The 27,888-nt window shown below is 43.7% G+C and overlaps 5 protein-coding genes across 11 annotated transcripts; 2 read left to right on the top strand and 3 right to left on the bottom strand.

Moving 5' to 3' along the window:
• Positions 1–461: 461 nt before the first annotated feature.
• On the bottom strand, positions 462–4,861 carry LOC110981179 (uncharacterized). Its single transcript, XM_022238525.2, has 4 exons — positions 3,178–4,861; positions 2,090–2,403; positions 1,632–1,767; positions 462–1,231 (listed from the first exon to the last, which is right to left on the bottom strand). Exons 1-4 carry the CDS (start codon positions 3,386–3,388, stop codon positions 1,068–1,070), a joined length of 825 nt encoding a protein of 274 aa, XP_022094217.2. The 5' UTR covers positions 3,389–4,861; the 3' UTR covers positions 462–1,067.
• On the top strand, positions 4,849–10,888 carry LOC110981149 (2-Hydroxyacid oxidase 1-like). The gene is made up of 8 exons (XM_022238449.2): positions 4,849–5,086; positions 6,521–6,672; positions 7,146–7,392; positions 7,637–7,776; positions 8,315–8,406; positions 8,541–8,702; positions 9,313–9,382; positions 9,667–10,888. Exons 1-8 carry the CDS (start codon positions 4,947–4,949, stop codon positions 9,753–9,755), a joined length of 1,092 nt encoding a protein of 363 aa, XP_022094141.2. The 5' UTR covers positions 4,849–4,946; the 3' UTR covers positions 9,756–10,888.
• Positions 9,889–19,618, bottom strand: ddx51 (DEAD-box helicase 51). 2 transcript variants are annotated; one of them, XM_022238446.2, is made up of 12 exons: positions 19,460–19,618; positions 17,070–18,297; positions 16,820–16,970; positions 16,162–16,307; positions 15,712–15,890; positions 15,257–15,359; positions 14,793–14,930; positions 14,307–14,501; positions 13,131–13,363; positions 12,571–12,736; positions 11,898–12,032; positions 9,889–11,249 (listed from the first exon to the last, which is right to left on the bottom strand). In XM_022238446.2, exons 1-12 carry the CDS (start codon positions 19,480–19,482, stop codon positions 11,226–11,228), a joined length of 2,721 nt encoding a protein of 906 aa, XP_022094138.2. In that variant the 5' UTR covers positions 19,483–19,618; the 3' UTR covers positions 9,889–11,225. The 2 variants fall into 2 exon arrangements, with proteins under 2 accessions (XP_022094138.2, XP_022094139.2); XM_022238447.2 differs by lacking the exon at positions 19,460–19,618 and adding an exon at positions 19,251–19,393.
• Positions 19,619–19,696: 78 nt separating this feature from the next.
• Positions 19,697–22,054, top strand: ficd (FIC domain protein adenylyltransferase). Its single transcript, XM_022238448.2, has 2 exons — positions 19,697–20,090; positions 20,646–22,054. The coding sequence occupies exons 1-2, from the start codon at positions 19,802–19,804 to the stop codon at positions 21,719–21,721; spliced, it is 1,365 nt and encodes a 454-aa protein (XP_022094140.2). The 5' UTR covers positions 19,697–19,801; the 3' UTR covers positions 21,722–22,054.
• taf8 (TATA-box binding protein associated factor 8) lies at positions 21,716–27,844 on the bottom strand. 6 transcript variants are annotated; one of them, XR_015423640.1, is made up of 7 exons: positions 27,458–27,844; positions 26,572–26,753; positions 25,938–26,099; positions 25,202–25,326; positions 24,400–24,547; positions 22,948–23,973; positions 21,716–22,762 (listed from the first exon to the last, which is right to left on the bottom strand). XR_015423640.1 is itself a non-coding variant. In XM_022238605.2 (6 exons), exons 2-6 carry the CDS (start codon positions 26,711–26,713, stop codon positions 23,690–23,692), a joined length of 861 nt encoding a protein of 286 aa, XP_022094297.2. In that variant the 5' UTR covers positions 26,714–26,753; positions 27,488–27,844; the 3' UTR covers positions 21,716–23,689. The 6 variants fall into 6 exon arrangements, 3 of the variants coding, with proteins under 3 accessions (XP_022094297.2, XP_022094295.2, XP_086987285.1); XR_015423639.1 differs by having other exon boundaries at positions 22,851–23,973; XR_015423638.1 differs by having other exon boundaries at positions 22,807–23,973.
• Positions 27,845–27,888: the final 44 nt, after the last annotated feature.

Consider the following 27,888-nt stretch of genomic DNA (forward strand, 5'->3'; position numbering starts at 1 on the left):
TGTGTCAGCCTGGAGTCTCGTCATGTTTGCATGGCTGATTGGGGGAGGGCAGAGAGGCAAGTAGCCTCCCCCGAGACATGTTGCCAATTGCTAATGGACAAAAAATGTCTCTAACGGTGTGTACCACCTGCTAATTGGGGGACGAGGACGATGTTAAGAATTTTTTTCCCAAAACGATTACCCTTTTTTTTCACCTGTAAAATAATTGGGGTAACGGGTGAAAAACGGATAATCTTTCCCGTCTCAACGCTTTACCGAGCTAATCCCTACATCTGGATCTCTCTACACCATACAGGGTAAGCTCCACTCCCAGTCAAAATCCTGCAGTCTCCTGAAGACTGACAGAGTACACTGTTCGAAACGTCGAGTTATTCCCCGGTTCTTCTCAGAACCACACAAACTCAAGAAAGAGATTGGTCCATGGTGTAACCGCAATCGTCTTACTCATCTAGTTTCTTTCACCGTGAAAACCTTCAAGTCTTATGGATAATCGTTTTGGGAAAAATTATTTTATACCCCCTGCCTCCCAATCCAAAACCTAGATACATTACTGCTTAGTACTAGGCTGATTTTATGGACTCGTCCAAGTTGTCTATCCTAGGGCAAAGGATTTAGTACACTCACGGCACTTAATTTGAACGCTCGTATTGCTGGCCTTCATACCGAGTGTGCAGTAACGAAAGAAAACTACATGTTCCATTATCAAAACATTTTTAGAATCTCATTATCACATTAATTAGTTTAGCCAAAAGATCTGCCAAAAAGGAGAAATTCGTACCATTAAAACTGGTGCACCACCAAAGAAAGACAGTTTCATCAGAAACGTACGTACGACCATGCACCTTTATTTACTGACAATTGGCAAACTACAAATGTTGACACTACGCAAAATCATTAAAATTTGTGTTATACCAAATGGAATGTCTTATTTGGCCACTTTTTGATGCATTCTTTTGATCTATTTGATCAATTTTGATCTATTTTGTAAAGATCCTTGCTGTTTCACCGCAAGCCGCCTGTCTGTATCGTTGGTAATCACTCCGGGATATTACAGATTGGCCGCATGACTACTTGCGAGCGTGAATCACCATCCAATCAGCGGGCTTGATGATACTTCCATCCTCGGTGTGTTGGTACTCGCCCCGGGCCCATTGCCACAGATCTTCCAGGCACTTCTCCCGCTTGGCCGCATCGACTTGGTCTACGTGGCCCATCATGTCCCACAAAATAACTGTCAAGTAAGAAACGACCTAAGGGGAGTTAATATCCTCCGTGCAGGAGCACCCTCAACGATTACCAACGAAGAAGCTCTTTAATGTGAGTGTGTCACTCTTAGATGAGAAGTTTACCATTAAGAGATTCTAGTTTAGACAACTTTAAAATTAATGAGAAACCCTGCCAAGCCGTTATCATTCCGAAAGAAATGGGCGAAATATCCGCCTTTTTATTAAGGAAAATACATAAATACAAAATAAATAAAGACAAAAATATAAACCCCTCCACACACAGAACAACGTGAAGACACTGTGTCTAAAGAAATAAACAGTAAAATGGAGCGTGTTCCGGTGTGAAAGTCGATGCACGAAAGCTTGCAACTATACTTAAAAATCTGAGATTGAAATCCAGCCTACGTTTGGCGCGTTCTGCGTTGTGAATCAAATTGACTCTCTGCACCTCACAGGACACATCGGACCATCCACCAGCCGTGAAAAACTCCTGCGTTTCTTGCTCGTTGCGTTTCCACAAGCACAGAGGATTGTTGAAACCCTGTAAATTCAAGAAATTTGGAAAACGGGTTGACTTTAGCAATGTGGACAATCCCTGGCAGGGAAACAAGGAAACGAAACTTTGAAAATCCAAATGGAAAACTGTATTCTTTCATCTTATGATTATAACGTAGCATCAAGCGCTATAGTAGTTCGCTTGAAACGTCACAATGTTACTTTGACTATGTAACGAAGATCAGTACTTTTGGACACTTGGCACACTTGCGCTTGCGTTCTTAAACTTGAGGCACGAATCCATTTTGGCAAGTCACGGCATCATGGGTCGAAGAAACATTCCACTTTTATTGTACGCCTGTACGGACCTTAAGAAAGGCTTTCCACTCCTCGTGTTTTAGCATGAAATCCAGCGCCCCCTGGAACAGATTGTGGTCGTCTTGAGGCATGATAACGAGGCTCTCCCCACCTGGTTTCAGACAATCGAACGCGTTACGGAGCACGGCCTCTACGTCGGGCACGAAATATAGAGCGCAGAGGCAGACGACTTTGTCGAAGCCATTCCGCCACTTGTTGAAGTTTTCCCCGAGATCTTCGATGGAGTCTACCTTCACGTATGTCACGTTGTCGGCAGGATAATCTCTCTTGGCAACTTCTAGCTTGGAAGCGTCTGTCTCTATGCCTATACAGGAAGAGTGGATTATATGAAATTGTGTAAGGCGTGGGGCAAGTGGCATGATAATTATATCCACAGAGGGACTAATTAAAAGTCACACTTCCACACTGAAGCTTGAATGTACACCAGCTGGCAACCTTACATTTTAAATACTTTCAGTGCCCTTCAAACTTGGTGTATACTGGCAGCCCCACATTGGTTGCCTCCGCAAACGTTTCACCCCGGTTCAGGCAACAACTCTGCTTGGATGACGAAGTCTGCAACCATTCACAACCCTAGGCGCATAAAAGCCCAGTAGTCTATCAATGAAAGCAGTCTCCTCTTTGATGTCATGAATACCTTTTTAAATATGCACATTTTCATTTTAAAGCTCTGGGGAAATGGAATACATGAATGTTGTTCTGGGTATCATTGTGCTATGTCGCCACAGGCAATTAACATGAAAACAACAATCGTGTGAGTTTTTAACAATTACATGTGCATTTATTAAATGTGTATTGAACGACATGCATTGGTTGATAAAATTACGGTACGAAATGTGAAATTCCAGATTACAGTGCGTGCACTCGTTCAAGGGCAGTACCCGTTTGCAACGACCGGCGGCGCTGTTCGCGGTTATAGTCAAACCTTTACCGGCAAAAATTAGTCACATATATGAATTAACTCAAAATTGCAAAGATATACGTCGGGGAAATGATACCGCTCTTGCCAAATACGAACACGAGCATTAAATTTCAAGGCTGTTTTAAATTGGGAGGGGGGGCAGGGGTAGATACTCACCAACGACGCTTCGCACACGACTCCCGATGAGCACAGACCCATAGCCAGTACCGCACCCGATATCTAGAACGTCGTCACTTTCGGGCTGGAAAGTCAACCTGTCGATGTTTCCCATGATCAGTTTATCGATCACGGACCGCGCACCGTGTTTCGAATGCTTGACTTTTAAGGACGACAAGAAGGCCACCTTCGCATGAGGAAATTTGTGCATTTTGTGCGAGAATATCGGCGGCAAAGCCTTAGAAACGGCAAGTAAATTTGACGGTGACAATCCCGCTTACACGTAATCGAGTTGACCAAAAGCCTTTTTTCGCGGCATTCATGGGCTTGACCTGGCAAAATCGAGACGCGATGTGGCGTGACGGCATTGTGAAAAGTTTAAAGGACAGCATCGCAAAATTGAAGGAATATAATACTCAAACATGGACTGACAACGAGGTCACTAGTACGCGACGTCTATGTCCCTGAGGGACTGTGAGTCACTAGAACAGCAAGGGTCCTATTTATCGAGGAGGAAGGTTTAAGGGAAATATGACTCTCTTCTGGTCACTCACAGGCCTAAGGCATGAGCGTACTTCAAAACTTGTTAAAAAAAATTATTTTAGTGTCCCTTGACGCAGTCTAATTTTGAGTTGCTATACTCAACAAGGAAACGAATTCTTCCAGGATTTTAACTGTTTAAATTCTACTTGAGATTTTTCAACCTCCAGAGGGCACAATAACCAGTCAAAAAAATTTCAAGTCACGTAATCAACCTTGTTCCCATGACTACGATCTTACCGCACCATGTTCCCACCATGCCTGCTAGTGTAGGAACGCGCGCGCAGCCCATGGAGTCGAGATTGGACTCCTATACCTAAACGGGCACTACAGTCTCTGGAATGAATGCAAGCGCGCAATGTGTAGTCACGAGTCACCAGCCCATATAAGTGGACCACACGGGACTGTATTTCAACTGACAGGATAAAAAAACCAGGATGTGTGTTACAATAGCTAACATTGCCTATTTGTGAATACTAGATACCCAAGACATTCAAAATATTGCAACAGCAAAGGCGGAAAAACCCACGTCTTGCGCGTGCGTTCTTGGACCTGAAGGCGCTTGAAGTACTGTGGGTTTTGCAACCTGTGTTGGTCCAGCTCGAGGATCATTCAAAGAAGTTTTTAACGCAAGCGTTGCGCGGAAATACGTCGCCACCTACTGCAGTAATGGCCGGCTTAATGGTCGCGTTATTCGTATGGGTATTTTTGGCTAGTCTTGTCTGGCCAGTGGCGAACCCGGCACTGCCTCCCGATGCCGCTGCAGCTGCATACCAGCGCGCTGGTGTTGCCATGCTGCATAGTAACAGCGGCATATCGTACTCCAGCCGAATGACAATAGGGGACTGGGAACAAGTCTGGGTCTTTGCCTGTAGTTTACAGTACGACGGCAGCTGCAGATAGACTGCAGAGGCTAGAGTAGAATTAAAAATGACGAATCCAATTAAAAGGTTAAATTTTTAACAGTAATGTGCACGGCTGTTTACTGCTTGCGTGAAGAGATCGGGCCAGCTACAAATCTAGCCAAGGTCAACCTGTCTTAATGATCTGTTGTTATCTGGTGTACCATGACCTGACCTGATAGTGTAACAAAATACATTTACATGTACATGTACATGTACAGTATGTGTTTACTAGTACAAGTGACGTGTTGCAGAGGGCCGGTGCGTGCGTGTGTCCCGTTCAGTGAGCACAAAATAGGCCTGGATTGTATCCATTTGGGGGAAATCATGGACCTTCCACCGCCCACCCGTCTAAGAGATTTCGAAGCCTTCGCTAAGAGGTCTATGCCAGCCCAAACCTATGAATATTACAGGAGTGGTGCCTACCCCGAACAGACATTGAGGGACAATGAACTGGCATTTCAGAGGTATGACTAACAACCACAGCAGGCTGTATCGATAGCCCCTCGTGATGTCGTTCATATACTGAACTACTAAGGTAGTCCAGCATATGAGCCACCTTTTAAAGGGGCTATGTATAGAGCAGACGTGTTCCTTGGTTGTGTGTGCAGGTTCAACCATCGAAGTAGGAAGAGACAACCCACAACCGGCTAGCTAACATGCACCGGTGCGCGATAGTTGGATTCCTCCGTGTTCCGGGCATATTAAATATAATTTTACCTTTCAAGTTTGCACATTATCAAAATTCCCCAAGCTGTCCAAGAACCGAAATTAGTGTTGGTTCAGCAGAGCTCAGTCACGCATAAATAAGGGGGCTGGGAGCATAGAGGCACGCCGCCTCTAGGCTTGTAGCCCCAACGCAGACTCATTTTCGTGGGAAAAAATCCGGTGATCTACAGCAGTTCACCTTGGTCAGTGTTAAACTGTAACCGAACTCATCAAGTGCGGCTCCCTCCAGAAAATGAGTCACCCCAAGTGCACCCCTGCAAAATGAAACCCCATGGCTCATTTACGCCATTGCTCGGTTTATTCACTCGTCCTTTTTACCCGTGCGCACTGCAAAAACTGGGGTGTTAAATTTAATACCCCGAGTGTTATCAGAGGACTACACCAACACTTTTCACCAGTGGTAAAAATATTGGTGTTATTTGTTACTTTAAACATCTTCCAGTGTATTATAACACTTATAGGTAAACAATGTAACACCAGCGGTGTTAAAGCAACATCTTGTGGTATGGTCATCTGATAACACCAAAGGTGTTAATTAAACCCAGAGTTTCTACAGTGCAGGTATACCCAATCTCAGTAAAGTACACATAGAGTGTTAGAATAAGAACAATAACACCGAGACGACGAAAAAGAAGTATATTGGATAGCCAGGGAGGCTTGCTACAGCTGAGCGTCCAAAAATGGCGTATAATTATAAGTTTTCAAATGTTCTTAATTAGTTTCTAATTTGTTGTGAGCTGTGCAAATATCTCGCGCTTGGTTGCAGTATCCCTCTTATTTCAACGCACTAAGTTTCTTAAATTTCTGATGTATTTCTTAAGCTTATTTATTCTGTCAATTTCTATGTACCAACTTCTCTTAATTAATGTAATGTTTTTAACAGAGTATGGAATAAACGTTTTCTTGAATTGAATTGAAAGTGTACCCTTCCGATATAAGTCCCATTCTTTGGACAATGCAAAACCAGGATTGGATGTATTTCGAAGTGCATGGTTAAATTATGATAACGAAAGAATGTTGCCCTTGCCTAATACCATTTTTTTTATTATTTCTAAAAAAGACAAGAGTTTGACAGTAAGAGGCATTTTCAAGTAGGCCTACATGAAAGTTGTATTATAAAATAAAAATCTCAACTCCTTGTATTCTCTCCTCGGTGACCTTTCACCCTCTAGATACAGACTTCGACCAAACACGCTTCGTGATGTGTCCAATCGTGACCTCCGTACCACGGTGCTGGGTCAGGAAATTGCCTTCCCCGTCGCCATAGCGCCCACAGCGTTGCATCGGCTTGCGCACAACGATGGAGAGTTAGCGACTGTTCGAGGTAGGTGAAAATACAGCCAATAGCGCGAAAGCTTGGGCCGTGGTATATAACGAACCCACTAATTTCGACTTTCTACGGTGGCTCATTGATGTTTTGTGTACGTGTGTTTTTCGCATAAAAGAAGCAATGTAATGCTTCAATTCTACACAATGCAACTTGACTGTATCGATTCAACTGATTTTGAAAATGGCTGAAAAGAAAGGCAGTTATACGTACAGTAAAAAAATGATTGTACTTGGCACAACCGTGACAACGGATAGTGATCGTCATCTAAGGTGGTAACGTTCATGACTTTGGTCCAAGCTGGCTTACTGCGGCCGTTACTCACCTCTCTTCCAACTATACGCAGTACCATTTTTAAAAGCTCCTTATCGGAACAGTGAGTGCATGTTACAAGCGGATGTTATAAGTCCACCAACTGCAAACCGACCACGATTTCGTTTTTGCATTTGGTATGGTGTGGATCGGTATAGCTGCCACTTCCATGGGAACCGGTATGGTTTTGAGTACCTATACCTCCACCCCGATGGAAGACGTGGCGGCAGCGGCATCTCCTAACGGGTTACTGTGGGCTCAAACCACCGCCTACAGGGACGAGGAGGTGGTGCGCCAGACCATCCAGAAGGCCGAGAAGAAAGGCTACAAAGCTCTGTTTGTGTCACTCGACGCCAAAATGTCCAGGAGGAAGGCGGGGCCGAACTTGATGCCGCCCCATATCAGGTGAAACAACAAACTTAAATTAAAGCCAAAGTCTTCGTTCTTCGTTAGTATATCACATTATTGTCACTGCGTGGCACTATATTGTTATTGTAAATTCAGCCAGTTTGGGCAGTGTATGTGTTGGCCTTTAAAACTGAAAATTCAGAAATTGAGAGATGAATTCAAACTGATCAAATTCAGCTTAATTCCAGTGATCCACGAATCTTCAGTTTCTACGTACTCATTTCTTTCCACGCGTCGGTAGATTCGCAAATTTTGAGGGCGAACGCAGTCGGTCCTTCACAACGGTTGAGAGGAATTCCAACCCTAAGCTGACGTGGGAACGCATCGACTGGCTGAAAAGCCTCACTACGCTGCCGATCGTGGCGAAGGGAGTTTTGTCAGGTTGGTGAATCTGTAACATGCTTCCTTCTCCAGCCCCCCCCCCCATACACACAGATACCTCTTCTGAGTTGAAGTGCACCCTCACCGCTGGAAGAAAGACAGGCTGGTGAGAACTTTTCCAACCGGGTTCCTGCAAGCGTTAGGCGCACACGCGCAGACTATACATTTCAGCATCGATCGTTGCGTGTACTCGGCGTGCCCCACACCAAACGCGCATGAACTGGCACCCCGTACGCGGTGAGTTCCCATCAGAGGACCATCATTTTCACGCCCCCTTATGTCCCCGCTCCCAGCAGATACAGTTTGCAGAAAGCCAAGACTGCATGTATTATTAAAGATCTTCCTTCATGTAATGCGTCTGTTGCAGTTGCTGTAAACTCAACATACCTGACATACACAGACACGTGACTTCGAGTCCGACACTCGGAAGTCAAAATGACGAAAGATGTGTCGACAGACGGTCTTTATCACGTGATCAGTACCATGCATTTTTATGCGCAATACATGTAGGGCCTATAATATTTGTTCTACCATGTAGCTGCCACCGCTCGTGATGCTATGAAACATAAAGTTGCGGGGATTGTAGTCTCTAACCATGGCGCTCGTGTGCTAGACGGCTCTTTGGCAACGGTACGTGAAACTTGTACAAACAATGTTATATAAAGAAAGTTAATACGGAATAAAAAATATCACCATAATAATATTAGAAAAATTGTGCCCTTGAAATGAGAAACATGGTCCCTTTCATGATGTTCATCTTACAGATAGACGTGTTGGCAGAGGTCGTTGAAGCAGTCCGTGGCTCTGGCATTGAGGTATACCTCGACGGCGGTGTTCGGTCAGGCACTGATGTCCTGAAAGCTCTTGCCTTGGGCGCCAGAGCTGTCTTCATCGGCCGGCCAGTGCTCTGGGGACTGGCTTACGATGTAACTATTTCCCTCCTGTCACGTGCCGTCTAGGCTACAAAAAGGTCAAAGGTGTTTCATAACAGACATTATCCACTTTATAAGAAAGTGAAGAAAACAGACAGAGGGATTTCAAGAGCTCAGACGATTTGTAGAAGTGGAGTTGTGACTTTTATGAGTGCCCTGTATGACACGTTTGTATTTAAGTTTTTTGTCTATTCGGAATTACCTTTTAGCAAAATAATGGGTCAGTTTGATTGAACAAAGCTGAAGTGGAAGGTAAAAATCCGCGTCCAACAATGACGTAGTGAAGACTTCTTTACAGGCACATTTATGATCACAAGACTCTACAGGACCATCACAAAATGAGTACAAGACCTCCAGACTGAACTCACGTCAGAAGCTACCCAATGACCTGCAACCTTTGTAGCTGTTCACATCAGGCAGCAGCTGGTCTTGAGATTGGTCTTGTATCAAATCTAGTGACTGGTCTCATGATGAACGGTCTTACATGTGTTGAGATGGTCTCTTGACTGTTGGATTCCGCGGTATACTGGTCCCGCAGTGAATAACCCTACCTACATGTTTGTGTAGGTATAACTTTTTTTGGCGTGATCTCTTTCCTCCGTAGGGACAGGAAGGGGTGAGGAAGGTCTTACAGATCATTCGGGACGAGTTCAGTCAAGCAATGGGACTGGCAGGTACGAGGAAAAGCGGACACAAATTGGGTGTCACGAGGATTCTGCAGTGCCCTTTTGCGGCGTCGATACCAATCTTCATGAAAGACCAATCTCATCTCTGCATGAGCTATTTTCCCCCGTGCTTCCAAAAGAAAACTGGTCAATGCCATAGGCACGAACCTGTAAGCTAGAGCTGTCACATAAACAAATTACATAGCACCACGCCAGGCCTACGTATTCCTGCACTTTTTCCCATTGGATGTTGCCATGACAATCACGTCTATCTTTCCTATCTTCTCATGCAGAATGCGCCAACCTGTCTGACATCACGCCGAGTCTGGTCGTCAGGGATCCGCAATATACATGTTCATGCGCACGTACTGCTAAGCTCTAGTATAGTATGTGTTGAAGAGGACACCTCTTGAAGACCATCACAAGACCCCACAAGACCAGCCGAAGACCAACACGATCTCCTGTCTGAATTCAAGTCGCAAGCCATTCAAAATTAATAAACTGCAACAAAAGCATTCCTTTGTCATCGTTCACCCTTTTACTCGGACTGATCTTGTACATGGTGTTCTGATGGAGTCAATCAGTTTTATTGTCAACCAGTTTTACTGTCAACCAGTTTTACTGTCAACCAGTTTTACTGTCAACCAGTTTTACTGCCAACCAGTTTTACTGTCAACTAGTTTTACTGTCAACCAGTTTTACTGTCAACCAGTTTTATTGTCAACCAGTTTTACTGTCAACCAGTTTTACTGTCAACCAGTTTTACTGTCAACCAGTTTTACTGTCAACCAGTTTTACTGTCAACCACAGTTTTATTGTCAACCAGTTTTACTGTCAACCAGTTTTACTGTCAACTAGTTTTACTGTCAACCAGTTTTACTGTCAACCACAGTTTTATTGTCAACCAGTTTTATTGTCAACCAGTTTTACTGTCAACCAGTTTTATTTTCAACCACGGTTTTATTGTCAACCAGTTTTATTGTCAACCACTACCCAACGTTTTCCCCATCATCCCACGAGTCAAGTAATCCACATTTTTCAAGCAACATAAAATATATTTCTACACACAATTCATCATGTAAGCCTACTTTGCGCAAAGGGTGACATACACTCAAATTTAAAATTAGACTCCCATTAACTTACAGATCAGAGGGGGGCCTAATTTAATTACTTTAGATTTGAAGTACAGCTATTCTCCAATAGGCCAAATAATGTCCAGTACTCGTGGAGTGACCTTCCACACTTTTAATGATAATAATATAGATTAATATAGCACACTCATCTGGAAAACCGATCAAGGTGCAATTCCGTTATTGTTACACCTGCTCACATTGCATCCGGTTTGATTCTATGTATGTTTAAAAGACAAAAATTCTTGCGCCTTACCAGGTGCATGTATTTGACGATCATTACTTTTTTATGTAGTGAATATAACGCTGAGAATATGAGATTCCCTGTGCTAGTACACGTGTTACCAGCCCCTCATTTCCTGATTAAATGTATTCCACGCTAAAATGTGCTATGATTTATGTATTTTGCCTTATTTGAACGACGTACATCAAATTCTCTCATAATTACATCAGAATTGAACCCCTCCCAACTTTTTTAGGTAGACTTGTGACTTTTGGAAGAGAGAGGGCGCTCTTCATCTTGCCTCACTGACATACCATTTAAAAGTCATTGAGCAAAGTTATCGCGAAACAAAAGGGTCCAAAGAAAATCTTCCTTTTTCACCTCACAGCTCCGAACCTGGTAACACATGTATTTAGGATTTGAATGGAATAGCGCCTCAGTTGACCGATACCTTGCGACTTCAACATGCCGAGACAATTCCCAGCATTTTTCTCTTCCGTCAGACTGAGTGAAATTTCTCCATCTGTGATTGAGAAACAGACAGCTCTCTTTAGTCACCTCGTCCTGTCATCCTTCTTTTTATACCATCAGTGTTAATTTGGTTGTTACCCTAACGATCCCAAACCTGCCAAACTCCAACACCAGGATTTGTTGAAATCTGTTAGGATGAACACTGCACTGATACACTGACTGTGCTCTATGTGGGATTAGGCACACCACAACTACACAAAAGCCAACTGCTTATGTGAACAGTTGATAATGTGGTGTTGAGATTTGCAAGGTTGGGAAGATTGCTAGTAAACCACCCTAGCGAGTTAGGGTTCAAATAACAACTGACAGAAGTAAGCAACTTCCCCGAAGCTTTCATTTGGTAAACCTTGTATATTCATGTACACTGTTAAACCAATGAGCTTTATGCCATTGGCTCTTAGCAAATGAGGTCACTGTCTGCCATAACAACCATTCCATTAACAGTAGATGTGTACAGATATTTGGACTGATGTGAGTGGTTCAGACTGGTTCCCTCTGCATATTTCAATGGAAGGTTTGGGAACCAGTATTTGGCTTCACTCACTTGTACAACTAGGAGTGGCAAACAAGCTATCCAGATTTTTTAGATGGAGATCAGTCAATTAGGGCAAAGGTTGATTGGACTGCTACCACCACCCACCTTCAGAACTCCAGGCAGTTGTTGCAGGGCTTTCTTGTAGGCCGGGACGAGGTGGTCCAGGTCTCGCAAATCGGTACCATGCTTCTGGATGTTAGTCTTCCCAGCATGCTTCAGCATCTTCAGCAATTTTGGCACCTGTAAAAAGAGCACGTACGATGACAAATCAATAAATCTGTAAAGACGATTCATCCAAACGTGACAGATTGTCCTGAGAACTCTAGGCTCCTGAAGGAAACAATATAAACCATTTAAAATACAGGACTGTATTCATGGCAAAAGATGTACTCAGAGATTGACTTGAGGGGGATTTGAACCTACGGTCTCTGGAACATGATGGTATGCTCAACTGATCCACTTGTATGCAGAGCTATGTTGGTTGCCCCCTCAAAATTTAAATCTTTGCTTGGAGGCACTAGGAGCTAGAACCAGGGATCACATCCACATGAAGTCACCACACAAGAAAGGTATTTGTAATGTAGCAAACCTGTGAATCAGTGAATGGAAATCTTTGTGAGGTGATACGGCTCTGTTGCAAATTCATCTCAGATGGCTGAAATCCGAGGTGTAGCCCCAGAAAGTGTGGAGCGTGACTCCGACCTGTGCGTGGTTAGTGAAGTTTAGTTTGAGAGTGCATTGAAAGGGATTGCGGCGTTCGATGAGCGGGAGGGGTTACCTCATGTGGCTGCAGGAGGGTGAAAGCGACCCCCGTTTTGCCTGCCCTTGCAGTCCTTCCTACGCGGTGAATATACGTCTTGATGTACGGTGGCATGTCGTAGGAGATCACATACTCGGCATTCTCAACATCCATCCCGCGGGCCATGGCGTCAGAGCAGATAAGCCTGACAAAATGCAACGAGGATCGCTTGTTTTTACATTCCTTGCAAACTCATTTCATAAAGAAATGGCATGTTAATGCACTTTTAAGGGGAACAGGTGTTCAGAGTGGGTCTGCTAAGACCTGGGGGGCAATTTCATAGAGCTGCTCAAGCACAGCATTTTGCTTAAGCATGCAAAAACCTTGCTTCGTAAACAAAGGTTACCAGCTCAAACTCTATCTGATTGTCATGCTAACCAAATGAGAGGTAAATTCCAAAACAATATACATCACAAGAAGTTTGGGCTGGTAACCTGATTTGTTAAGCAAGGTTTTTTCACGTTTACACAAATTTTTCCCTTAAGCAGCGCTATGAAATTGGCCTCCCTGTGTGTACTTGTAGAAAGAGACGTACTCACAGCTGGATCTTGCCGGCCTTGAACTTCTTCAGGATCTGCCGGCGCTGACCTGCCGTCTGATTGGACGAGAACTCGGCCACAGCCACGCCCCCGACTAGCTTGATAAGGTGGTACAGGCGACGGGTAGCCTCCACGGTGTTGGCAAAGCATAGGATCTGGCGGAGGTTCAAGGTCTGGACGAGATGCAGGACCAGCAGGGGTTTCTGACCAGGCGTGCACTGGATGTAGTACTCCTGTGGAAAAACGTCACACTGGGGTGAGATTGACCAATGATAAAAATAGCTAAAAACAGTTGAAAAAAGGCATTAAGAGGCTGAACTCTGGAAATCTCCTATACTTTTGTACACAGCCAGTGAAGAAAAAAAGGCTGAAATCCCAAACAAAACAAGCTGAAATCAGCTAAAAAGCTGAGCAATCTCACCCAGTCCCGGTCAAAATGCTAAAATACTCTCCAAACTGCTTGAAAGCGGCCGTTGACTTTGACGTAACTTTGGTAGCAAATCAAAACTGTCTCTTAAACTCTGGTGAAAGCTGTAAATCTTTTCCATGTCCATCTCTTAAGTTTCAGACAGTGATAATGGTTACCTTTCACAGAAACCAGAAGGAGAGGCGAAAGCTTGTGCGACGTTTTTGGAAGTGTGACGTCTTTAATGAGAAACCCCTCATTCACACATGCCATGTCCTAGTTACTTGGCTATGGTTTGAAATTACACACAATCTATGGGAACTGGCTAGAGCCACAACCATTAACTCCTGCATAATTTCGAGCCGTAGCCAAGTAATATGCCTTTTGCGAGTTGAATTTGAATAAAATCTGGTACACTGAGTTCTTTAGGTTCAAGTGAACGCACCAATTTGAATTCTCCATACTAAAGACTCTGTTGCTATACCTCGTGATTCAGGGCAAGCTTTTGCTTAGTTACATAAGAGACGCCTTGCATCAATACACTGTTCTCAATGGATAAGAAGGGCACAAAGGAACCAGTCCATTCCAGAGATGGTGGTTGCTGTGCAAAAGCTTGCCATGAATCAAGAGGTACACCAACTGTGTCTTTGGTCTGGGGAATTCAAATTATGTTAGCTTGCAATCAGTGTAGCAGCTTTTATTTAAATTTAACTCGCAAAAGGCTTATTTGGACACAGTCCTATATGGCATATATGACCCCTGCCAATTACCTTCAGCCCCACTGGAGTTGTGTATTTCCCAACAAACTCCCCTCTCTCTTCCATCTTGCCTTCCTGCAGCTGGGTATCTCTTCGGCGGCTCTTGCTGGTCACGACAGACGTGATGAGACGAGGCCGGAACAAGTTTAGCTGAATTAACTTCTCGGGGTTCTGGGACAGCGTCGCAGAAAACAACAGCTTCTGCAGCTAAAAATTACAATATGTTATGGAGAAAAAAAGTGACTTGTGACTTCTCATTCAGACTTAATAAATGCCTTCTTTTCTAAACTTGCTCATAATTGACATTTTTGTTGCTGCAACCTCAGTCTTCAAAATCCTCCAACTACATTGTACCTCCAAGTAAAACTTGGATCCAACTTCAGTCTTCCATTATTTCTTGTACACACTTCAATCAGCAAAGACGTGGGCCTGAATTGGCCGCAGACAAAACTGGCAAAAAAGAGCAGGATTGGAGCCAAATTGACAAGGTCAACTCACTGGGAGACTGATCTTCCGGCAGCTCTCCACAGTGATAGGACCCGGTGCTGGCCTGCTCCCTGTGAATGCACACTTCTCCACCTGACTGATCCAATCCTGGGAGATCTGTTCCATCATGCGGTCTGCCTCGTCAATCACCTGTTGTTTAACCAGGAAATGTCAGATTATTAAATTGTAAAATATTTAATACTTTATAATTGAAAAAATCTTCTCCGTCTGCTGAAGATCAATATTCCAATGAAGTTTGTGGTTACAGATTTTGTGATTTTTTTAATGCCATTTTACCCTCTTCTTTGTAAGAATACAATCAAAACAGCATTCAAGATGTAATCAAAGTATGCATGTTAATACAAATTGTGCATTAAAAAGCTAAAAAGATCTAACTTTGCGTGAAAAAAGCTCCTACCACCATAAACTACAGGTGGCAACAAGTTACAAATAATATTGTGGGAGTGGCACCTTACCAAGAATCGGAGGTATTGCAGTGTGAAGCCCTGGGTCTTGTTGATGTGGTCCACTAGTCTGCCCGGGGTAGCCACTACTATGTCACACTGGGTCTCCCCAGTGCTTTAGGAAACACAAAAAAGTCAGTGTTTGGCTACTGTACGTCCTTCGGCTCGAAATTCTGACAGCAAAAAGGACAAGCATGGATTCTGCTTTTACACTGTCCATTCTACTTTCCCATGGAGAGGTACGTTTGACGCTTTATCCACAAAATGCAAAGTTAAAGAAATGTTCAGTCTTTATATCCATGCGAAGATTGTGCCAAGTGCTTGGATACTTAACGGCATGTGGTTCCATTGTTTGGTCTCCAATCAAAGCCGTTTGCACAAAAATTTCAAACACATGGTTTTTCTTTTTCTATTTTTGTCTTCATCACAGATCCACTTTGGGTCTCTCAAGTCTATGTCTCTCTCACCTTGTCTGAACCAGCATCCTCTGCTCTTGGGCAAACTTTTTCAAGCCGCCGATCAGAGCCGGTCTGAGATCGGTTGCCTTGCACAGCGAGCTGAAGACTTTGCTGACCTGCTGCGCCAGGTCACGGGTTGGCAGGACAACCAGGGCACGGATACGCGGGACCACTCGGTCCAATAGAGCCTATTTTGTACAAAAAAGGGCACAAATTTAGAACAAAGACAAACATCGCATCAAACCACAAACCATGGAATCTTGCAGACTTGAGCTAGCCAGCCAATACCAACGGTGAAGAAACTGGCTTGTTTTTTGCTTTTATTTATGCTTTTTACAGAATAAATACCAACAAAGCTGTGAAATGCACTATGGATGCAACCCTCACTGCGAGGGTGGAGAGCGCCCTCAATCGGAAGTGCACGAAGGAAATGGACATTGGGAGTTAGAAAAATCCCACCTGGATGATGGGCAGGGCGAAGGCCAGGGTCTTCCCACTGCCAGTGGGTGCCGACACGCACAGGTCCCTTGGCCGGTAGCCCGCATCCCCTGCATGGATGCCCAGCCTGGCTGAGTCCAAAATGACTGGTATGACGTGGCGTTGAACTGCAACAGTCATATATGGAAAGAACAGTTCAACAATAACAGGGCAAAAATACTACCCAAAATTACACTGTGAACGACCTAGATGTGATTTCCCTACAAAAAAGTAAAGGTGTTTCGGGTTTGAATGTGATATTGAATCTAGAAGGTGATTTTGGCATGGCTTATCCAAAATCACATCCGAGCCAGAAATCACATCCAGGATTATGTTGTTGAAGTCTAACTCATGATGTGATTTTGGACTTTTCTCAGTTCCTGGATGAGATTTCTGGCTCAGATGTGATCTTGGTGGTGTGGATGAGACACTGGATATTCCTTACCAAAATCTCATCCAGGCGAGTCGCCTTTGTTTTTTTTGGTTGGGAAATCACATCTAGGCCATTCAGTGTTTTAAAGTCACATGAGGCTGTGTCTTTCTCTTATCTTTCATCTAATAAGGTATTATTTACCTAATCAAAATCTACATACAATTTGTAAAATGCCAAATCTGTATAATTTGCTGGGTGCTCACTCACCTGGAAAGAGACTCTTTATGCCTTCATCAAGTAGACTCCTGACCAGCCGCGAGTCCATTTGTTCCATCTCCTCAACAGTTACACTATGCTTCCTCAGATCATGCTCAATGACAGTAGGATGAGCCAACCAATCAGGAAGTACCCTGGCCACCTTGAAAAGAGTCCAATCAAATGAAATCAAACAGAGTTCTGGGGTACGATTGTAACGATACATAATGGCAAATCATTACATACATAGATGTATAGTTACCTTTTGTTTCTTCTTCTTTCTCTCGCCTCCAAGCACAGTGAATCCCTTCTCTGAATCTTTTCCATCATCATCGTTATTTTGGCCTGTACTGCCATCCTCACCATCCACATCTGCGCTGACATCATCAGCTGGCAACATCAAGCTTTCCTCTGTCTCATCCTCTGCGATGCTGTCCTGACTTCGGTTGTCTTCATACTCTACTTCCTCTGGGATCTTATTTTCACTGCTCCTTTCTTCACCAATGCTATCCTCTTTCACGGGATGGGGCTCCTGGTCTGGCGACCCCCTGTCTGGTTCCGGTATCATATCTTCATGCTCCTCATCAGCACTTTCGTTATCACCTGAACTGCTCCACAAGGATGAATTTGGACCCTTTTTTGCCCCTGTCTGTACTTTCTTGGAAGACAAATTTGAATGCTTCTTGTCTTTGACATCGCTGCCAGATGACCCACTTAACTTTCGCTTTTGCTTGCTTCTTTTTGCAGACATCTTTTGTGAGTTCTTAGCTGTGGCTAATTTGTTAAGAACTCTGGAAAGAGCACTGTCCATAGCAGCGGCTTGTCCTTCACAGTCTTTCACTTTGTGAGTCTTATGTTCCTCTGTTCTGTGGGGGTCTTTCTGAGTGCTTTCCGCAATTGAAAATGAGGTCTGTGAGGAGGTTTTCAATTTCTCCTCACTTGATTCACCTGAATCTCTTTCCATTTCCTTTGCAGCCTTCCGAGGCATTTTCTTGATCTTCTTTTTCCCTGCAGTGCTTACAGCCACACTACCAGACCTCCTTTTCTTGGATATGCTTGGAGACAGGTCACCATTCTTGTCATTATCCGAAACTCCCAATGGTAACTCCTTCACTCTTTCAGAGGATTTTTTCAAGGCTGAACCAGAAGGCGCGGCAATGCCGCCTGAGAGGTCTGTCGATACCTGTGGGGCTGTCCTCTCACGCCTCTTGGCCTTTGCATGTAACCTCTTCAGGATGACCTCTGGAGGCAAAGACTTTTTGCGCACTCTCTTCTTGAACTTTTCCCTGGTCCTCTGAATCTCTGAAAGCCTCCTCTGTTTGGCATCAGAATTCTCGTCTGGTCTCCTTGCTTGCTGTTCTTTGTTTCCACTTTGGTAAGAGCTGTCGGCGGACTGCCTCTCCCGTGCTCTGGCTTTCTCATGGAGTCTTTTCAGGATCGATTCTGAAGACCTGCTTTCATCCATGTGACTCTTTTCTCCATCTACAAATCTGAATCAGTTGTGACAGATTGCTTTGAAAGGGGCAAAAGTGAATGATTTCCCACTGAATCAACCAATCATGCCCAACACCACAATGCTGAACACACATAATACATGTTCATGTAGGAATAGATCAAACATGCCAAATGACGTGTACACGTGGCACACATAGGCCAATGCCATTGCTACAGACCATGGGCTGAAAATTTTCGGACACTATGAATGGGCAAAACTAATTATCACTCTCAGTATTAAATTGAACATGCTCATTGGGACCAAAACAGAATTTTTTTTTTCTACTCTTTTTTGCGTAGTCCCTGTTTTTCCAGACATTGCCGGATGGTTGCTTTTCTTTATGTCCCTATCATGTCTATGTCTGTGTTTCACCTTTATATTTATGTATTAAAGCATAAGTCTGGATAGGCAAATACATGTCATTTAATGTAGGTCCTAAATCAAATCAAAACAGACATGACAAAATCAAAAATAACATTGTCACTCTCAACAATACAACATCATTCTCGCAGTCAGGACATCACTGAGTTAATACGGATGATTCACAATAGTGCACCTCCGGGAGTTAGCAATGCGTCGGCCAATCACAGCACACAAAATCTGTCGACCCTTTCTAAACACGCATACTGGGTCGACAGATTTCATGCATTGTGATTGGCCAACGTGTTGCAAACTCTTGGAGGTGCACTATTGTGAATCACCTGCATTGCTGGCTAATCCATATTTCACACTCAAAACTCAACGAGAGAAACATAGTTTTGCGGTCTACTCCTACGGGCAGTAACGGGGAAAATCGGAATCTGAACCTTGGCTTTGTCATGTTTGTGTTAACTATAGCGACTTGGCCTAGCACTGCCTAATACAGTAATAGTAACATGCCTATGCCCGCCGAAATTTATTAATGCGCTATGAGTATCTCCTACACTGAACAGAAATGGTTTCTGTTACTTTTATCGTGCTGCAGCAAATAAGGAGGAAAACATGCAAATACAAAGTGAATGGAGAGTTGCCCCTTTGCCAAGACGCGAGTGCAATATAAAAAACTGGAACAACCGTACGCGTGACGGCGCCTCCGATATGTCCGACCGCGAGATCGCCAAGAATGGTCAGTATGGTTAACAACACATTTACTTCTGAAGCTTGAAAGGTAAACTTACCTTTGCATATGAAAAAGAGCCATCTTGTTATTTCACGGTCTGTCAAACATTTGAAACTCCTAAAAACTTAGTTTACACAAAATTGTGACACGTGCACGTGCACGCTACACGCGCAGGTTTCCACATGGGCGCCGCCATCTTGAAATTACGACGTCCAATCAAAAATAGCCAAATGATCAATGAAGAAAAGACTGGCTCCTGTTTTCCTAGCTTCGTAATAAGGCAAGCATATGTAATCTGGTCTTGGGCACCATACAACATCACAAAGTTTTGACGTTTCGTCATCATAGTCATGGTCGCACGGAAAAATATGTTTCGTATTCCGGCTGAAAATATTTCAGTATGTCATTCAAAATGTCTAACGACGATAACCAACATTTGTCCGTCAAATCATCGGTTATCTTCTTCGTCTTTGGCGGGGTCGTTGTCGCCTGTCTTTTTTCTGCAATGTCCAGAGTTGTGACCGTGTTGGAAGGCGGAACTCAGTCTCATCAAGTTGCTACAACGCCGCCCACCACCGAGTCGAAAGCCGTTGGTGTGATGGGAGATCTGAAGCATTGGCCCGGTATGGACTACCACGGGATGAGGGATTGGCCAGTAACAGTCAGGGATAAGCCACTTCTAAGACCAGGTAAATATGTTTTCTCTACCTATCAAGACATTTTTAAATAAAATGTAGGGCCTGAAATGCAGTTTCTTTAAACATGTTGAAAGTCGATTCATTTGAACATTTTTTCATTTTGTTCTGTTGGCGTTGCTAGCTGGTTGGTCATTTTGGGTGTTCCTTCCTCCATGTTTTGGCGAGTTCGGGAAAATCTGCAAGTAAAAGTGTGTTTATAAAATAAAGGCTGCTTACTTTTTGGGGGGGTGATGATTATTGAAATATTTCTCTTCTCAGGTTCAATTGTTAATGTTTCTCATTCGCCTATTGTATTTTACACATGTTCACGTACATGCACATACAGTGTAAACAAATTCTGATGATTGTTTTGATTTGAAGAGTATTTACGACATGTATAATGATTGTCAAATATTCAGTATATTTGATGTGAAACATGATGTGAAATACATGTGTGTATTTAAACGGAAAGGCTACTTTACATCTTAGCATAAAACAGTGAATTCAGAAAAAAAAACATACAATTGGCTTTTTCTCTTACTGCATTATCTTTTTATCTTTCTTCAGACTTAAAAGGAGAGGTGCTTGCTGCCTTACACCAGGCCCTTGTCGCTAAAGTCCATGGGAAAAATGAGAAGGCACACAAACTGTTCCAGCATGCATTAGCTCTGGACCCCAACCATGCCGATGCCCTCAATGAGTACGGCGAATTCCTGGAGGAGGAAGATATTCTACGGGCAGACCATCTGTACACCTGTGCGCTTTTGAATAATGCATCTCACGTCAGGGCACTCATCAATTTGAGAAGAACGTCAATTATTGTAGAGGAAATTGACCAGTCCATTCTGATGCGCATTGATAACAAGAGAAATGATTTTCTCAAAGTGCCGGCACACAGCCGGGCGTTGCAGCGTGCACAGCAGGAGATGTACTACCAGCACGTCTATCACACTACGGCAATTGAGGGGAACACCCTCTCGCTGGAACAGATGCGGAGCATCATTGAGACGGGGATGGCGGTGACTGGGAAGAGCATCTTGGAACACAACGAGATCATCGGCATGAGCTCCGCCTTACAGTACATCAACAACACCCTGATGGGAAGGTTTGGGGACATCTCAGTCCGGGACATCCTGGAGATCCACCGGCGCGTCCTGGGACACGTGGATCCCCTGGAGGCGGGTCAAATCCGGGCCACCCAGGTCTTCGTGGGCTCCCATGTCCCGCCTCCACCGTCGGACGTGGAACTCCTCCTAGAGGAGTTTGTGGAGTGGCTGAAGTCAGACGAGGCCAATGCCATGCACCCGGTGCAGTTTGCAGCACTGGCCCACTACAAACTAGTCTACATCCACCCCTTTCTGGATGGAAACGGAAGGACTTCCCGTCTGCTGATGAACCTGATCCTGATGCGAGCGGGCTACCCTCCTATCATCGTTAAAGTCGGTCAAAGACACGAGTACTATGAAGCCATCAAGAAAGGAAATGTTGGGGACATTAGGCCCTTCATCCGGTTCATCGCCAGGTGTACGGAAAACATGTTAGACGCTCTTTTATGGCTGACAACAGAATCTTCCTCCTACGCTCTTCCAGAACTCATCGGGAACAGCTACGAAAAAATTGCTGAGAGTATACCTGTGTATTAATTCTAATCTCTTTAATTTGTTTAACTTCACTGATGCGGTCGATCATGTTAACTGGGAATTCTTTCGCTCCTGTTATCAAAATTTTGAAGACAACAGCAAGTAGCCCGTTTGAAGTACATGTCCATGTATTAGAGGCAAAATGCATGTAGGATATGCTATTTCAAGTGGGTAAATTTGAGTATATAATGAAAAAGCTCGTAATGATCTCAGGTCACAGTGTCAAATATTTATGCATTTGCTACTGTTATCAGGCATGCCACTTGGACTTTACAAGACTAGGTACAGTGTTCATCAATTCTCAATGGCATGAGTATGAAGTAAAAAATGAGGAAATCAGCTGACCAGAGGAAAAGTTGCATGCCTGTTACCCGTATGACAAATCTGGCCATCTGGTTTAAACAACACTGAACACTACTCGATCTGAGAAAGGCTTAGTGCGACAGGCTTCCATACGTGTCTCTACAGCTACTTCTGTCTGCACCTGTCTACATATTTCCAACAGAGAGAAGACCAAGATCTAGATGTAGACAACAGATTTGGGTACGGCCTAATTCCATTTGAGATTTCTCATTTATGTAAAATGGACCCCCCGTCCCCACCCCTCCCAATGTTTGTCTAAAATGCAAGTTTTTACGTACTTTTTTATTTTGAAATAATCTCTTCTGTTAATGTTTGCTTAGTCCTTTATAATTATCCAACAGCACGACTCTTTCTTTTTAATTTATGAAATTCTGAGATAAAAGGGTATTTTTGATTCCAGCTTGTCTATCAGTACCATACACTTGTACATAATAAATATTTATTCTGGGTAAACCTCTTTGTGTATGACGTCATCTTCTGTTAGGTTCATGTTTGATTTCTGCCGGAGGTTTTTATTTACAGTATACATGTACGTATACAATAAACATGTAGGCAGGTGAGGATATGTACGTACATGTATCCATGGTTCTAAAGCCTATATGTACAGTACAACTGTTACAGAGTTCTGTGAGATACAGGTAGATTAGAACTTGGTGTGCCTTCCCAAAGACTTGCCACTACCTGTCAAAAGACTTGCCACTACCTGTCAAAAGACTTGCCATTACCTGTCAAAAGACTTGCCACTACCTGTCAAAAGACTTGCCACTACCTGTCAAAAGACTTGCCACTAGGCCCACTACCTGTCAAAAGACTTGCCACTACCTGTCAAAAGACTTGCCACTACCTGTCAAAAGACTTGCCACTACCTGTCAAAAGACTTGCCACTACCTGTCAAAAAACCAACGATGAAGACTCTTACTCCTCAAGCAACAGTGAAGTAAGCAAACATGAAGTCAAGTGTGCTTTTTGACACAAACTATTTTAACATTTTAATAAAACCAAATGCCCATAACATGAAGCACAGTCGTGCAGAGCAGCAATAGGACACTTGACTAGTCACAAGTATGCTTGATTGTTTTTGCAGTCTTGTTACAGTTTTGTAGAAAAAAATTGAACAAAACGAGAGTTCAGGAAAGAGGACATCTTGAAAAAATTCCAACAGCGCATCCTTTATAGACATGTCCCACATTTGTGAGACGTTCAATGCACGTCCAAAAGTGGTCTGAGGCCAAGGCCTCGTATGCGTATCAGTGATGTCACCCAAAGCTTTCAAAAGCATCTAAAATGCTTGTTTACTATGAGTTTGGTTGATGCTTCATTCCTCGTAGTCTGCTTGGCAAATACCCAGCTCCAACAGATAGGTTCATGGTGCACATTTGCACACATTTAATTTACATGTACATGTACGCTGACCACAAATCGGAGGTCAGAATGGCAAAGGCATGCTGGCCGCTATCTGAGTCTATGTCTAAGCCAGAAACTGGGCAGTGTCTCTCTCCGACCAGCCATGCACTACTAGTCTCCCTGAGTTCCAGCTTCACAATCAGGGTCAGGCCAACGCTTGCCAATGAAGTGGCATTCTAAAATGAGAAACACCCTCTCTATCGTTCACTTCTTTTTGACTTTCAGTCTTGGCTTCTTGACTTTCCTCAGGAAGGGATTGTCCACCAGGACCGTCTCTACTTTCATCCTCTCCACCCGTGGCTTGGCGCTCCCGGGGGACTTTGGCGCAGCCACCTCCCCGTCCTCCGTTTTCCCCGACTCTGCCTCTTCGGTGGCAGGCTTCTGTTCGTCCGTGTCGGTATCCTCCATTTCGTCTTCGTCGCAGATTTCATGTTCAGGGGGCATCAGGGCATCGACATACGGCAGAGGAGATGGGGTGCAGGCAATGACTGGCAAAACAAATAAATTTGGACTCAGATTTCACGAGAGAGGTACATAAAATGGGGTATTTCAGGGAATGACTGCAGTACTTGATGTCTGAACTTGTCTGACAAGCCATGCTGAACTGCTACAAGGAACTACATGTATTCCTCAAGCATGGTTCCACCAACCAAGCTTAATACCCGGCCATAAATTTAGTCCTGAAACAAGGAAACTGAGAACAATGGTGTGACCTTCTGCAATTTGTTGTTTTTATTTAAGCAGCTGGGGATGTTGAAGGCAAATGTGCCAACGTCAAAGATTCACAGTACTGGTAATTAGGACAAGGATGGCAAACTTTTCATAGGGGAGGTTAAAAATTGGGGGGGGGTGGTTTAGTCACAGGAAGATGAGCAGAATGTAACGGTAATGATGTTTCAAATCAACAAACTCACGAGGGAAGACGTTGCTATCTCCTGGGAACAGGGTCTGGGTGTCACCTGTTTTAGCAATGAACCTCGTCAAAGCCCTCTCGACATCACGTTTTTGAGATGCTGCCCTCTCACGGATGATCTTATAGTCATTCTCTTGTTGCCTGTTGGTCTAGAACAGCACAAAGAAGAGTCCAACCTTCAGATACTGCAAAGCATTTTGGACATGGACACCAAATAAAGGACCGTAGATGGTGCTGTTTGGTGACTCACAGTGCTGTTCCTCAGTTAGATGTTATTGCAATTTAAACTCCACTGTTGGAACCAGAAGCAGTGCAAAGTTGGCATGTTTAGACAATGGCCAATCATAATCAGTAGGGCAGAGTCATTACGAATAATTCACTAGTTGAATACTCAACGTTCAATTCGATCGAATGTTCGGTCGTACCGACCAGCAGATTGTTGATGAACCACATACAAAATCAGTTGCAATAACCAACACAATGTCCAGCATAATCAATATAATAGCTACTCACATCTAGGAGTATCTCCAGCCACGATTTAGCAAGATTTACAAGACAAACAATACTTCTTGCCCTGTTGAAAATTTCTATTCCTTTTAAATTGTTTAACGAGTAATTTACTGTTTAAATCGTTGTAAGATTTCTGACACTTTTCATTTGAATCTCCTTCACTCATTATCATCCTGTATATGGCGCTAAATGCGCTGTTGGATAATCAGCTACATCATATAAATAAAAAATAATTGAACACTAGTTGACTGTGCTCTTGGTTCTGTTGTCGTTTATGGTTACTTTGCTCTCACCGCTGTCCTGATGTAAGTGTGCGGGTCGGGAAACTCGGGCAGGTGGTCAGGAATGTAGGACGGATGTGGCTTCCGTTCGTTGGTTTGAAGGGGCTTGCATGGCTGGGGTGGCTTACCGCGATCCTCTGCAACGTACCCGCACAAGAGGACAATGTTGGAAGTCTGTTACATGTACGACATCACTTGAAAAACGTGTTACTACAGTTGAGCAACGTATTTGAGTCAATCACAAGTCCTTGAAGTCCATGACAAGTGTGTCACAAGCCATCCAGTCACAAGCAACGTCGTCACAAGCTATTCAAATGGCGTGTGACAACAGCATTCCCTTGACACTGCCCACTCTTTTACTTGTGACCAGGCATGTGGTGGACTTGAAATAGATCTGACTATAATAGACCTTATGTGTATGCCATCACGTTGGAGGGTTATCTCTTCCTCTGGGATACGCTCAAGTAAACTTTCTCTGCATTCATTGTAACGATATAAAAATAACAAAGAACACCCTCTGAGACACCAGCAGCACAATGGTCTTAAGAAAATATGACGAAGTATCTTAGCCTTTTTTCCAGCATTGTGACAGTATCATGCACACATGGAAACTATAAGTTCTGGGATCCTAGTGATGGATAGCACACTATGCTACTGGATTGTGGGATATTCTGCATGCCACCAATTCTGAATGGAACAGTACATGGACAAGCCATCACATACTGAATATTTCGATTTCGATACTTACGATGCAGTGGGGGAAACCTTCGCCGCCTCCGAGCGTAATGGGCCAGCCCCCTAACACTAGACCCCATCCCCGTCAGCGCCATGCCCACATCAGTCACCATGGGTAAGGTACGGCTGGCAAGCTCGCAGTAGTTCCTGGCGCTGCGGCCCAGCTCTGTAATATCTATTGACCGAAACAAATTGTCCAAAGTAAGTATAAACAAGCTTCATCGAAGGACGTGATTTGAAGGCATTTTTTTTTACTAGCCTTTCACGCATGTATGCAGTGCCCCTCGGACTGTAGTCGGGGGATCGTAGTTGCACATCTCTTGGCACTGACCAAGGAGGCAAAGCACATACAGCACGGGCATACACCATTTTGGGCCTGATCTTTTAACACTGCGTCAACGACCCTTGTTCACAGTTTTAGGGCCTGTTTGGTTCATGCGGATCTGGATCGCAATCGGTGATCCCAGAACTGGTTCGGGCTATCCATTAGGCGGGCGCTAGTGTCAATGAAGCAAACACGGATCACTGATCGCAATCCGGCTTCATGCGAAACAAACACGCCCTGTGTCTATGGTTCACTGGACGCGGAAAGTTACTTTGTGCTCTTACATCACAGTATCTCACAGTATCTTGCAGCCTGTACTTACAGCTCTGAAGCATTTCTGTCAGCGATTCCAAGCAAGAGTCATTGGCGCAGTCAAATCCAGTTTCCATGCAGATCACCCCGACGGCAACGCGCAGCGCCCGGCGATGAGCAGCAGCAAGATCCGAGCTGGCTGTCGATGTCATGGTAATTTGAAGGTCACCAGCCTCTAGAGCCTAGCAGAATCTGAATTTAAACAAAAACAGACACAAAAAACAAAAAATTAGGAAATAAAAGGCTTGTGTTTCCAGTCCTCTTTAAAATTAAATTCTTGAATATGCAGAAGTTTTTACGTATTTTAAACTAGACCCTAAATTTGGAACATAGGCCAACATGTATTTCTCTATCTCCCAAATTTAAACTGACCACATTAGCCACATACTAGGCTAAGCGTGCTAAGTGTTAATCAGATACCAAAAATCACAAGACAATACAGTATAAGAAACCAACAAAAGGAAAACAAAATTAAACTTAAGTAACAAAGGTGAACCCTTGGCTGGCTTAGAAAGCAAAAACTGAAACCCCTTATGTACAAGGTAAAACTACTTGAAAATAAGTCAATGCAACAGCAAAGTCTGAACCAAACACTGACTGAAACATAAAAATTAATTAGATAAAAACCTGTTAAAACAGGTAGGCCTAGGTCCCAACTTAAACTTAAGTTTGAAAATGTAGCCTAACATTAGTAACAATAAGTTAGTTAAAAGTAATACCCTACAAGTACAACTACAAGTTGAAATTTCGACAGCCGATTTGCAAACAAATGAAAAAGAGGTCTAGCCTAGGCCTACTTACAAAGTTACACTTACAGTTACAGAGTGTATGTACAGACTACAGTAACAGGCTAGAGCCTACGCCTACTAGCAAGTGGAAATTAGGCGATTGCAAACCTTCTAGTCCTAGGAAGGAGGGTACTTTACTTTGTTAAAGTTGAAATCTGACATTCACAAGACTAGCTAGGAGTACAGGGACCTAGTTTGCAGCTTGCTTAAATAAACATGCATGACACTTGGGCCGTTTTCCAATACTCAACTTCGTCTCCGTCTCAGGTTCGTCCCCAAAACCAATCCCCGATTGTGGGCTTGAAGCGTTTAAATCAAACTGGATTATTGTAGGTTTTTGCTCTCTTGCATCTTATTTGATGTTTTATGGCACTATTAGACTAATTAGTACTCTTACAGCTTCAAAGTCAGGTCGTAAAAAACAGTTTTTTGAGACGAAGCCGAAGTTGAGTATTGGAAAACGGCCATGGGTACCGACATGACCGTCGTATCGCGTACTGGTTGTAGGGAGGAGGCGCAGTCATTGTATCAGCCTAATG

The sequence above is a fragment of the Acanthaster planci genome, linkage group LG21 (genome assembly GCF_054643075.1).
Source record: "Acanthaster planci isolate LZ-2023a linkage group LG21, COTS_SCS, whole genome shotgun sequence".
NCBI classification, from domain to species: domain Eukaryota; kingdom Metazoa; phylum Echinodermata; class Asteroidea; order Valvatida; family Acanthasteridae; genus Acanthaster; species Acanthaster planci.

What these genes read in the sequence shown, in the direction of transcription:
- LOC110981179 (XM_022238525.2), bottom strand. Translation starts at nt 3,388, where the DNA reads ATGCACAAATTTCCTCATGCGAAGGTGGCCTTCTTGTCGTCCTTAAAA. An exon ending in AGTGGAAAGCCTTTCTTAAG is followed by an intron (nt 1,768 to 2,089) that starts GTCCGTACAGGC and finishes TTGAATTTACAG; the next exon opens with GGTTTCAACAATCCTCTGTG. An exon ending in CAACGCAGAACGCGCCAAAC is followed by an intron (nt 1,232 to 1,631) that starts GTAGGCTGGATT and finishes CTTACTTGACAG; the next exon opens with TTATTTTGTGGGACATGATG.
- ficd (XM_022238448.2), top strand. Translation starts at nt 19,802, where the DNA reads ATGTCATTCAAAATGTCTAACGACGATAACCAACATTTGTCCGTCAAA. An exon ending in TAAGCCACTTCTAAGACCAG is followed by an intron (nt 20,091 to 20,645) that starts GTAAATATGTTT and finishes ATCTTTCTTCAG; the next exon opens with ACTTAAAAGGAGAGGTGCTT.
- ddx51 (XM_022238446.2), bottom strand. Translation starts at nt 19,482, where the DNA reads ATGGCTCTTTTTCATATGCAAAG. An exon ending in CAACTCCAGTGGGGCTGAAG is followed by an intron (nt 13,364 to 14,306) that starts GTAATTGGCAGG and finishes GTTTTTCCACAG; the next exon opens with GAGTACTACATCCAGTGCAC. An exon ending in AACTGCCTGGAGTTCTGAAG is followed by an intron (nt 11,250 to 11,897) that starts GTGGGTGGTGGT and finishes TCTCAATCACAG; the next exon opens with ATGGAGAAATTTCACTCAGT.
- LOC110981149 (XM_022238449.2), top strand. Translation starts at nt 4,947, where the DNA reads ATGGACCTTCCACCGCCCACCCGTCTAAGAGATTTCGAAGCCTTCGCT. An exon ending in TCTGGGGACTGGCTTACGAT is followed by an intron (nt 8,703 to 9,312) that starts GTAACTATTTCC and finishes TTTCCTCCGTAG; the next exon opens with GGACAGGAAGGGGTGAGGAA. An exon ending in TCAAGCAATGGGACTGGCAG is followed by an intron (nt 9,383 to 9,666) that starts GTACGAGGAAAA and finishes CTTCTCATGCAG; the next exon opens with AATGCGCCAACCTGTCTGAC.
- taf8 (XM_022238605.2), bottom strand. Translation starts at nt 26,713, where the DNA reads ATGACATCGACAGCCAGCTCGGATCTTGCTGCTGCTCATCGCCGGGCG. An exon ending in AAGGTTTCCCCCACTGCATC is followed by an intron (nt 25,327 to 25,937) that starts GTAAGTATCGAA and finishes GGTACGTTGCAG; the next exon opens with AGGATCGCGGTAAGCCACCC. An exon ending in AGATAGCAACGTCTTCCCTC is followed by an intron (nt 23,974 to 24,399) that starts GTGAGTTTGTTG and finishes TTGTTTTGCCAG; the next exon opens with TCATTGCCTGCACCCCATCT.